Source organism: Xenopus tropicalis, chromosome 2 (assembly GCF_000004195.4).
Source record: "Xenopus tropicalis strain Nigerian chromosome 2, UCB_Xtro_10.0, whole genome shotgun sequence".
NCBI lineage: Eukaryota > Metazoa > Chordata > Amphibia > Anura > Pipidae > Xenopus > Xenopus tropicalis.
This window is the reverse complement of record NC_030678.2, coordinates 116,214,355-116,226,890: the sequence shown is the minus strand read 5'-3', so window position 1 is coordinate 116,226,890 and position 12,536 is coordinate 116,214,355. Positions and strand designations below refer to the sequence as shown.

The 12,536-nt window shown below is 38.3% G+C and overlaps 1 protein-coding gene across 5 annotated transcripts in view; it reads left to right on the top strand.

The window, feature by feature from the left end:
* mcf2l (MCF.2 cell line derived transforming sequence-like) overlaps nucleotides 1–12,536 on the top strand; it is a 133,916-nt gene that overhangs the window by 9,196 nt on the left and 112,184 nt on the right. For all 5 annotated transcript variants that reach the window (XM_012957900.3, XM_002933006.5, XM_012957904.3 and 2 more), the window contains exon 2: nucleotides 157–345. In XM_012957900.3, the coding sequence (XP_012813354.1) occupies nucleotides 174–345 (172 nt within the window). In that variant the 5' untranslated portion in view covers nucleotides 157–173. The remainder of the gene's footprint in view (nucleotides 1–156; nucleotides 346–12,536) is intronic.

Sequence of the window (12,536 nt, the reverse complement as noted above, 5' to 3'; positions counted from 1 at the left end):
TCAGACTGGCTGCATATTCTCAGCTGTGCCTGAGGCATTAATCTATTGTTAATGCTTTATTCTAAGTATCATCTGAAATCTTTACTTTTGCTTGCTACAGTAATGGACCTATAAAGTTTGTAAATTACTCAGTATTACCAAAATGTATTTTTCCAGGTGCAGATCAGGATCTCATGAGTGAGTGCTGGGGACTCTTGATATGCAGGGCACTAGGCAGCGGCAACTGTTTTGCTGCCTTCAGACCCTGCTCTGAGGAGGAAGTGGATGTAAATGATCACAAGGTGGTTGTGCCTGATATCATCCAACTTGTCCCTGATGATCAGTCGGAACTAGAATTGCCTTCAGGTAAGTCAGAAATGTATATCTCTTTTCTCACTGTCCTAAATGAATCAACAAAACTGAGAAGGAACTCCATGTTGATGACCATAGGGTTAATTTAAGATAGCTTAGTGCACCCCTTACCCGTTCACATACAAGTTCTGTATCTGTGCCAGTTACAATGGAATTCTGGGTAAGAATGTTGCACTGGTAAAAAATTGGTGAAGTATGCAGTTGTTTGTGGCACTTTAAAGTCATTTAGTAAATAAGCCCTTGTATCTGTAGAATTATACATACTCCCTTCTATACTTAATGTATGTAATGTATACTAAATGCATAAGGGGGTTGCCAGATGAACAGATAAGGATGAACCACAGTTCCTTTTCAATTCCCACAGTTCTGTATGTCACTTGTACATATAATCAATGCTTAGGTAAGGAATGGGCTAGTGAGTTTGAAATTTCAACATGTATTTTGTTTCTTATTATAGTACAGGCGTAGTAGGACATACAGTGAAGTTGTCCAGAATGCAGCCCCTTTTTTTATTAACTTTCAGGTGGGAGTTTAGAAAGTTCTGTATCTCTGCATGTGCATGATCTCTAGCCTTTTGTTTCCTTGAAACAGGCTTTACATGCCTAGCTTTGGTCAGGCAGTTTGGCCTTTTTCTGGTATGCTTTGTTACCTGAACATGTACCCCAGGTTAGGGAGGCTTTTTAACAGATCATAGAGGATAGAAGATCATTAGATATGTGTTAAATTGTAATCTGCCAAAGCATCTCAGGCTTATATGGCACTCGGCTTTGGTCTGTCAGTGGGATGTCTGTCTTCTGCCATTTGTTTTAGCCTCTTCTGTAACCCCAGCCCTGTGAACATAACTCTTCTCCATCTTTTCATCCAGTGTGCCTTTATTAACTTTGACAAACCTTTTCTTTCAGTTCATGGGCTACCATCCTGTATCTTGTTTCTAGCCTGGGGCAGGACAAAATATCCACACAATCAATAAACTGAAAGCACAAATAATACATTATGTAGCTGCTGGCCTTTTCCCACACATACTCAAATACCTATATGGTAACAATGTTACTACACCCAATTTTCACTATTGATTGATCATTCATTAATTACTGCATGATCTTTCCCTTTTTTTTTTTTACAAAGGTTTCTAGTCTAAGAGGCCTCCTTAGTTGCTTGTAATATTATAAAACGAGACTTATAGTGCAAAAGAGCTCAGATTTCCTGCTCTCTTTCTTTTAATGTTGTTTTGGGGGTTAAAGTTAAGTCTTAGATAAAAGTGCATCAGCTGTAATTGAGAAATAATACTAATAAGAATTAAGACCAGGCCTTACTGTACAAAACTAATCAATGACTGGGGTTTAGCTCTGCACCCTAAATCATGAGATTCTCATCTTTGGAGTCATTGTAGTTTGGAATTGGAGAATGAGTGTGGCTGATTGGTCCATTTCTTGCTTTGTCTTAAACGCAAAATGATTCCTTTATTCAATTAAATGATTTAGCGTGTAATGGGTCGTTTAATTAAAGGCTTTATATATAGAGAAATATACTTAACTAGATTGTTAAGGAGATAGTAGGACTCTAATGGCAGTGAAGAAACCCCTTGTTCCTCACAGCACCTTTGATCTGAAGAAAATAAATGCTTTAATTGTGGCTTTAAATGTCTCCTCTCCATTTAATTTAATGAATGCTATGAATTAATCAAAGCAGACAAAAGGCACACGTATTAGTAGCCTATTAAAATGCACATGTATTTTCTTGCTCTTATTTCTATTGTTGTGTCACTGTGTTGGTTCTCTATTTCTGCAGGCATGTTTCATTTACTTGGGACTTATACTTATAGTTGTTTAAATGTGGCCCAGTTGGTACCTACCTGCTGTTATGGCTTCTAGGTTGCTTTGTAGCTAACAGGATATTGCTGGATTCTTGTATCGTGAGGATAAAGGATGAGGTTAAAGCATGCATGCCATCATCTAGAGCTGGGACTGCCTCTCAGGGACCTGCATAGCAGGATAATAATAAGTGTGCCTTAATAACACACTCTTATAGTAACCATATATTAACGGTGCAAGTGTATAATCATAGGTCACCTGAAACCCCAAACTGCCCACTGGTACTTCATACAACACTATTCATTGTGTCCAACAGTAATCACACTAGTGTGGAGGTAAGTACTAGTAAACACAAAATGGGCAGTAGCTTTATAATATTCCCATGGCCAAATATTGTTCACCATAATATTTCTTAGCAGCTGTTGATCCTAGGTGTATTTTATATAAATTTTGGGGGATTACAGCTGGGGTACAGCACAAACGCAGGCCAAACTCCTAGAAAACAGTACGTTTATTTAAAAAAGGCTTCTCATTAGCAGCAAAGAGGGCAATGAAAAAAAGGTTTGGTTCTTAAAGGGGTCAAAACCTAAAAAAAGGGGATATATACCTCCCATCCAGAATATATCCCCTCCAACTTGTACACTATATATTATGTTCCCTAAATGATATCTTCATATTGACTTCTCTATGCTCACAGTGGCTCAGTGGGTAGTGCCTCTGCTTGAAGCCTTGGAGTTCAATTCTGGCTTCTGCACTGTTTGCACAGAGTTTCCTCCCAAAGTCCAAAAACACATAGCCAGGTTAGCTGGCTTCTAATTAAATTGATCACAGTGTGGGCAGCGACTGATGTGAATGATGTAATGTATATGTATAATCTCTGAAAAATGCTGCAGAAATGCGTTGTCGCAGTATAAATACCAGAAAAAAATTAAGGGAAAACAAGATTATGGCTGACAGCCTAAAGTTATTTGCAAGCTTTAGTTGCTATCTAACAATAAAACATAAACTGAAGTTTACTTTGATTTAGATATAAAAAAAAATGCAGTTTTGTTTTGTTTTAAACCTATATTTAACTGTGTAATCTTGTAATTACTGCATTATTGAAAATAGTCCCCAACTTTGTCTACCATACCCTGTCCAGAATTATATCAGTTATCTTTCTCCCCCATTTCACTGTGTGTTACTAGAAATGCCTGGGAATATTGTAATACATTGCTCTGGCTCTTAATTTTGCTTGTCACGTTCCTATTTACCAAAGAGCTTTTCTTCTCAGATTTTGGGGAACAAAAAAGGCACATTTGCTTACCGACACAGTGTTTAAAGTGCCATAATATGTCATTAGTGTGTTACTCCTGTGGCACAAGTCTGGTTCCCTATTGTTGTAAGTAGGGTTGCCACCTTTTTTCAGCATTGATACTGGATATTGGGTTGGGGGGTGTTTAGTGACGTCACGTGGGGCGGGGAAATAGGCAGGTTGGGTTAGAAAATGGGCAGGGCAATTTCCTATTCCTTTGTTATCAAAACTTAATTAGCCGAGGTGACTGGGAACTCGTTGGCAGTGTCCTATTTACACATCTTACTGGTTAGACTTTCCTTAAATTTAGTTCTGAAAGACAAACCACTTTTAGCTTAATTTAAGAAGCTTATATCAGAAAAAAAGAGTTTGCTTGAAATGCATTTCTAATTGAATTTCTAATTTTCTAATCTTCTAATCTGTCATTATCAGCTTAAGTTCAAAAAGCTACAACATGTTTTTGAGTTAAGTATTTTGCTGTTTGTTTGCACTGAGGTATTACCTTCATTCTGATGCCAGTCAGGCGCTTTAATAAAGTAATTCCCATGGCGTGTGAGCTAGTGAGGTTCCTGTCACTGGGTGCCTGCTAGACAAGTGCGTGGGAGACACTGGAGACTACAACTGTTCCTGCAGCAGGTTGATAAGAGAGTTATCTCTAAGGACAAGTCACATATCCAAGCAACCCTCTTCCCAATGGAATACAATGTTGCCCTGTTTGGCAGTTTGACTTTATAGCCGTGTCTCTTGGGAAGCACACTCACCTAGCGTGACACTATGGATCTGTGGAATTAACATTCTCAGATGTTGCTTGTAGGTTAGAGTGTTGTTAAAGAGGAAAAAAGACACATGTATGTAACAATTAATCATATTACCACACTCAACAGGATCAGTGATAATTTATTGTAAGAAAAGAATCCCAATGTTCTGATGTAGCAAAATTGTTGCACCTGGTGATTACTAGTAAAGAAGTACATATCGGTTATGTTAGAATTGCTGGCAAGATAGTAGTGAAACTAGAACAATAAGCAACCAGCAGTAATGTCACTATGTATGAAACAAAGTTGTCCTTAAGTTATGTCATATGCACAGCCAAAAAGCTCTACATAAAGACAAAACATATACAAACACCACAGTGGTTAGAGAGTGTAGCACCCAAAGAGCAATGATAACATAATCTAGTAGGGAGGTCCAGTGATAAAAGTAGTCCAATTTTCAATTTTCATAGCAAAAAACGCAAAACGCGCAACATTATTGCTACTAATGAGTCAATTAAAAACAACACTAATAGAGGAAAAAGTTCATTTAAACCCCCAGCTGTGTTCAAGGGAAACTATACCTCCAGAATAAATATTTTACCAACAGATATTTTATATCATATTAACTATTAAAGAATATTATTATATATGTAGCCCACTTTATCAACGGTTGTGGCACTACCTGCTGATATGTCACTGGTTGGCGCTTCCAGGAGTCCTGAGCCCCCGCTTAATATGGGGGAAGCAGGGATTTCTTTGATAAATGGCGTGCCTCCCCCAGGGCTCTGCTATGGGAGAACTACAACTCCCACCCTGGGAACTGATGTAGTGTATTAACCCCTCAATAGGATCCACTGGCTGCAGGCTGATTTGCCCCTCCCTGGGGTAACTCCTTACCAGTTGTAGTGGTCCTGGGTACACACACACGGAATACAGCAGATTGCAAATGAACAGATTGATCTTTATTGGGCAGACCTCTCCAGGAGTGTATCATCAGACAGTCAGGGCACATCCACAGGTTACATCAAAGCACAAGACCCTCGCTCAAAGGTAGCCAGGGTACTCACGCCAGAATGATCTCCTCTAGGAGGTCCCCCCGGTACTACACGCCAAGAGACCCTCTCTTAGGGCTCTCCCCGGTACTCTCGCCAGGCAGACCCTCCACAGAGACTCACCCCTGGTACTACACCCAGGCTACTCTTTAGCAGGGTCCTCTTTCTCTTGGAGACTATCTCCACCTACACACTGTGTGCCCTAAACTTCCAGCTGATGTAATGCTGGTAGGATCTTAATCCTCTACACTCCTGGAGGGGCAATGGCGGCCCATTCCCCTACCACTCCCTACATGGCACTCCTAGAGTGTCCTAACACAGGGAAACTACTATCTACTCACAGGGGAGCTCCTCTCTCTAGAGGCTCCCAAACTAAGATGGCTCCCAGCACATGGCTGTTTCCCTTATATGGGCCTATGCACCACCCTGTGGCCATAACCCGAACTACAGGGGTCCTCCCCATTAACTACAGATGTACCAGGCTATACCCATTGTACCTTAACCATTGCCCTCCCAGGGACCTATCCTAGGGGTATACATCCTGAGGGGCCCATTTTAGCAAACCCCTACATATATTTTATTAAATATATTATATATCTATCAGTTAATATTGATCCACCATTTAGTGATGGCAGTGTGTTCCCTCAGAGATCACATGACCAGAAATAATGGAGCTCTAACTGTAACAGGAATAAACGCTGCCCATTCATTGGCTCATATGACCTAGCATGTATGTGTACCTTGGCTTGTTTGTGTGCACTGTGAATCCTATGATCCCAGGAGGCGGTCCTAAATTCTTAAAATGATGATTTTCTATTTAGGAGTCCCATAGCACATACTACTAAAAAAGTATATTTTTATAAAAGTGGTTTACTTAGATCAGTGATCCCCAACCAGTGGCTCGTGAGCAACATGTTGCTCATCAACCCCTTGGATGTTGCTCTCAGTGCCCCCAAACCACTGAGTTATTATTGAATTCCTGACTTGGGGGCAAGTTGTGGTTGAATAAAAACAAGATTTCCTACCAAATAAAGACCCCTGTAAGCTGATAGGGTGCATAGAGGCCCCTAATAGCCAATCACAGCTCTTAGGGCTCTGGCACACGGGGAGATTAGTCGCCCCCTGTTCGCGGATAAGTGAAGGCTGACTCCTGGGACATCCCACTGCTAGTCAAACAACCAGTATGTACCTAGCACCCTGCCAACCAGGCTGGGCAAAAGATTCTAAACTTCAGTGCGTCTCCTAAGTTTCTCCTAAGGCCTTCTGTATTCCATGAAGGTCCTATGGTTTTTGGTAAAGAAGTTTGAAGTTTCTGTGCCACAAATGTCCCAGTGGTTAAATAAGGCTGAACATATTGTTTACGTATTGTGGAACTTTCTGTGAGAAAACTATTAGTGAAAATCAGTGGTGTTTTTTGTTTGTAGACCTGTGCATAGTAGGTTGGACTGTGTGAAGTAGTTGCTGCAACACAATCTCTTTGTGATAACACCCTCTATCATAATTATTATCATTGTGAGATTTAAAACAGCTGCATGTGGGCCCTTTCTGGGTGTGAGTTGTTACTTATAACCTACAGAAACTGAGAGGGCATCAGTATATATGAATATGCAGTCCACACACAGTTGTGACCATCCACATTTAAGGGGTCATTTATGCACGGAAAGGCTGTTACATGATTACCTGCAGTCATTCCTGACATTGAAGGTACTTGCATCAAAAAGCGCTTCTTAAACTACCATATAGTCGTGATTAGTTCCTTTCATTCTATCCTGCCTCCTTTTCTGAATTGAGGGCAGTCTGTTTACAGGGATACCCTGGATCTACTGCCACCTTAAAGGTGTTTGCCAAAAGTGACACCATCTGATTTAGGACATTTTTCAGCACGGTGGCATCCAATTAGCATTGAAGAACTGGTGTAAATCATGAATGCTTAGGTTTTGTAAACAATTTCAATTTAATGTAAATAACAGTTACTTGTTAATAATTGTTATACCAGGTAATATTATTATTATGTTTTTTTTCTTTTCTCTTTTTTGTTTTTTTCTCTTTTTATTTTTTTATAATATTTATTTTTGTTGGGGCTAAGAGTAAGTTGTTTTGTCTGTACACAGCTATGGTATTAATTTTAATCTCTGTCTATGGTGATATTATATGGAATATAAAATAGAATATAAATCATGTCTCTCCCCTTTCCCTCCCCTCCCAAAAAAAGGTGCAAGTGAGCTTATTTTAACACATTGCAACTACACTTGAATTATGGGGGAAATACTGAATTGTAGGGACAAAAAACTTAATTTGTGGTTGAGTTGTTGAGATAATTTATAATGGGTTTAACTAAGTGGGCTAAGATGGCACAGTACACAAAAAAAACTTGATGCCTTGTTTTCAAAATTGCACTGTGGTCACTGCACTTGCTGCCATAAATGGCCTCTGTAGTGTTGATTTGCACAAGTCTGTATGAACATATGATAACCTCACCACCTGCTTGCATTTAAACACAGAGCAAGTTTTGTCGATAACCAGATTTGCTGTTTAAATGAATCCCAGTGTTCAGATTATTTTAGATGTAGCTATTCTGGTATCGGTAAATGAAATCCTGTTTGAGAAAACATTGCAGCTGCTCTGTAATTGTGTTTGTGATCCATATGAGGCAAATTCCCATTAGACAAATCAGGTTAATAAAATCACTGTTTACTCAACAGCCTTATTTTTCTGAGCAGTGTTACCTTATAATATCACTCTAAATGGAATTACTTTGCTGTAATTGAAGCATAACTCCCCATAGCAATGAAACTGAAACAGCTAGGCTTGCCATATGTCACTTTACTGAATTAATAGGCTCTAATTCATATTACCAGCAATTTTGGTCAAAAGATCAAAATATGCTGTTTCCTGCATACAGTTTTGCAGAGTTGTTAGAAATAATTCTAATCATAAGACTTGTGAGGAACAGTTTTCTGAATTGAAAGGGAGATTTAGAGGAATGTGTGAAGGACAGAATTTGCTTGACTTACTAAGTTTACACATGGGGTAAACTTTATAACTTCTGGGTTACAATCAAGAAGGTTGTTTTAGATGCCCATCCTGTACTTCGTGGTGGTATATGACACCAGGAACAAGTTATGCCCATCCACATACTGGAAAGCGATTACAAATATGACATAGTTTAACATGTACTACAGCTTTTGTAATTTATCTAATTACATGCCCCTGTGGGCTTTCATATGTGGGAAAAGCAGATTTAATGTTTAATGTTACATATGGATGCCCACAGGTCAGCAATTAACACTGCTTATGGGACCAAGAATCCTATGAACCAGCGGCAAATGTTTTTGGGTTGGGCCATCGGTTACCTACCTTTAAATATATTGCCACAGATCATATTACAATGCCTAGATGTGGATAGGATAGATCAAGAATGCTTTTACAACATAAGACTTACTGGATTAGAAAGCTGGCACCATATCCCCAAAAGGCTTGAATAAATGGTGTTCCTTCTGTTGCTTCCTGGTTGTTTGTTAGATAGATGGTAATGTTGCATAATAGGAGTGCCTTTTAACATGTACTGAAGCAGAGTTTTGCCAACTTGGAAATTGTACATCTCCCGGGTCTGTGGGTTGGAAAGAATATCAGTAGGTAGGTTTTTATTTTTTATTGTATTTGCTAATATTGTGTATATTTTTGTGCTGTGACAATTGGCCTCTTTCCCCCTCAGTTGGTTGCTAAGGTAGTGTAAGTGTAAGGTTGGGACATGAGGGAAGTAATGTCTGCATACTGGATTTGATGTCCAGAGAGGCGGTGATATGTACCTTTTAAATTTTGTAACTTTATAATTATTTATTGGCAAGCATCTTGACAAAGGTCTTACACCAAAATTCAATAAATTTATACCTGATGTCTGCAAGCATTAGAATAAAAGAAGAAAAATAGAAGAAAACAGTTACATGACTGTCTTTAGACCCACTGGGAAAGTAAGACTTCACCCCAGGTAATAATTTTTTCATCCTGCAATTTAAACAGTCGATTGTTGTCCTGTTATAATGCACAAAAGAGATTTTTTTCCAGGCTTGTAGAAAAACTGAAAATTGATGAAAAGCATGAAATAATTTATTGAGGTTCTTTTTTCAAATTTGTTGATGTGGCTACATATTCTCTAGGATATATGTCACCTTAGCTTTTGCCTTTTACCAACTTTCATGCTATGGAGAGGTCTATAAAACAGCATAAAAGTAGTCTCTGTATCTAGTATTTTAAGGTGCAAGAGAGAGTGTTTTTCTCCAAATAACTAAGTGTTCACCTTCAGACAAGTGTCTGAATATAAACAGCTCCTGTCCCTAGGAACATTTTCTCAATTGGTTACCATTTTGCAAAATAATCTGTTGTCAAGATAAGTAGCACTGATGCTTTAAATTCCCAGTCAGGAAATCTTCTCTCAGTCTATAACCAACCATAACAAAGGGGAATACAGCCGCCAAATCATGAAGTTGCTTTCAACACCCTATATTGATTCTTGCAAAAAACAGATTCAAAGTATCTTGACAGTCTCATCTTCCTTGTTGAACTACACCACAAGTAGTACAATTTTTTTTCAGACTTTCATCAGCAAAACAAGTGGTAACCATACATAACCATACATACATAACTTCTGCCCAACATACCCTAACAACCAACCTTTCTCAATTTCTTTTAAGTAATTTCTGGTCATTTAAACCAAACTACTGTGAATGTGCCTGATCAGTATGGCCTAAGGATGCTGGGATGCTAATAGTTTCAATTCTTTAAATGGCAGGATACTCTGATGTTATCCACGTGTTGCCTGCAAATATACAGCATAGCTTTGATCAAAAAGGCAAGAAAAACCAGATCCAGTCCTTACCCAATAAACGTCACACACGCACTGGGGCCAGTTTCATCAGGAAACTGGCCCATTATATATATATCTATTTATTGTACAACTCACGGGTGCACAACAATGTAGAAAACAGCTGCCCAGGTGCCAAAAAAAGTTCTGCCCTCACAGGTATTGAGTAAATAAATAAAAAATATTTATTCAATCATATTTAATTATTATATGTGTCTGTACCTTTTTGTATAACTAACAACTGACCAATCACCGGAGTGGTCTAAGTGCGGACTTCACCTTGAATTATATAAATATAATATGAGAGAGTGAGACAGATATCTTAATTTTGGCAACAAAACAAAGCTCACAAATGCATTCATAAGCATTTCTTGAAAAAGGGGAGGAAGATGAGTGACAGCGCAAGATAGTAGTTTTCCTTAGCTGGATGACTTGTGGAGCAAATATCCCTTTCTCCCCCATTTCCTTTAATTTACTGAAGCATCAAACTACCCATTTGGCTTTGGTGGTGAAGAAGCTGGTTTAATGTTACACTTTCTTCTAGAAAAAAAGGATTCTGCTGCATAAACTCTTTAACTGATACATTTTGTAAAAAAAACATGTTTTTCCATAACAGAATCTTTTTAAGTTACACTTTAGAGGGGTAGTAATTGAGTTTAGTAGTTTAGTAACTGTAGTACACTCTAGCTCCAGTGATCCCCACCCAGTGGCTTGGGGGCAACATGTTACTCACCAACCCCTTGGATGTTGCTCTCACTGCCCCCAAAGCAGGTAGTTATTGTTGAATAAAAACACAAAACTACCAAATAAAGCCTCCTGTAAGCTAATAGTGTGCATAGGGGCTACCTAATAGCCCTTATTTGGCACCTCCATGAACTTTTATGATGCTTGTGTTGCTCTTCAAGTCTTTTTATGTTTGACTGTGGCTCACGGGTAAGAAAGGTTGGGGATCCCTGCTCCCAGAATGGGAAATGTAATAATAATCTATGTATAAGGCACTTTTTTTTCATCTGTTAATTGCGTGTGCATATATTGCATATTTTATCTATGTATATTAAAGGAACAGTAACACCAAAAAATGAAAGTGTATAAAAGTAACTAAAATATAATGTGCTGCTGCCCTGCACTGGTAAAAGTTGTGTGTTTACTTCAGAAAGTCTACTATAATTTATATAAATAAGCTGCTATGTAGCCATGGAGGCAGCCATTCAAAGGAGAAAAGGCACAGGCACATAACAGATAACAGATAAAACACTATTGTATTCTACAGAACTTATCTGTTATCTGCTATGTAACCTGTGCCTTTTCTCCTTTTTTCCAGCTTAAATGGCTGCCCCCATGGCTACACAGCAGCTTATCATATAAATTATAGTAGTGTTACTGTAGCAAACACACCAGTTTTACCAGTGCAGGGCAACAGTGCATTATATTTTTATTACTTTAAAGCTCTTTCATTTTTTGGTGTTACTGTTCCTTTAACACATTTATTTTATTTTATTTATTCATATTTTTCTCTTTTTTTTTTTGTAAATTTCCTGGAATTTTATTTTGGACATTCCATGAGTTTAAAACACAAGTAGATTGCAATAAAATTTTGGAATGATTTTTAATTTTTAGTTTTGAAGTGTACTAATTTTTTTGATGAGCCCCAACTCCTAGCAATTAATTTATTTGCTTCACATGGGATTAGGTGGAGTAAGGCATCTCACTTCTAATTAATATAATAATTATCGGTGAATCTATTCTATACACTTATATTGTTAAAGGTGAGGTGGTTTATTGGTACAAAACCATAATAACAAACAGAATAAAAACTTTGTTCTTGCACAAGTAAATCATGGCAGCAACACATACAACAAATTGGGAACAAGTTGACAATATTGCAGCAGTTCTCTGTAAACCTTTCTTGTCCTAATTTCCTAATAGTGGATTCGGTGCATCCCCAACATTTAATAGTGGCAGTGTTTGATCCCCCCCCCCCATCTGTACTGTAAGGGGCATATTATTTATTATGCTGTGTAAAAAAACCCGCCACACATCGACAGGCTTTGCTGCGTAAAATCGGCATAATTTTTTACGCGTTTTTTCTTCTGCCGGAACTTACGTAAAATAACAATGTAAAATCTGGTGTTCAGACGGTGATCTTCTCTGTTTGTTTTACACTGTTTTTTACGCCATCTTTTCAGCGAATTCGTTTTACACAGCTTAATAAATATGCCCCTTAATGTACTGTTAAAATGTACACATAGGGGCACATTTACTAACCCACGAACGGGCCGAATGCGTCCGATTGCGTTTTTTTCGTAATGATCGGTAATTTTGTGATTTTTTCGGCGTCTTTACGATTTTTGCGTAAAAACGCGAGTTTTTCGGCGTCTTTACGATTTTTGCGTAAAAACGCGAGTTTTTCGT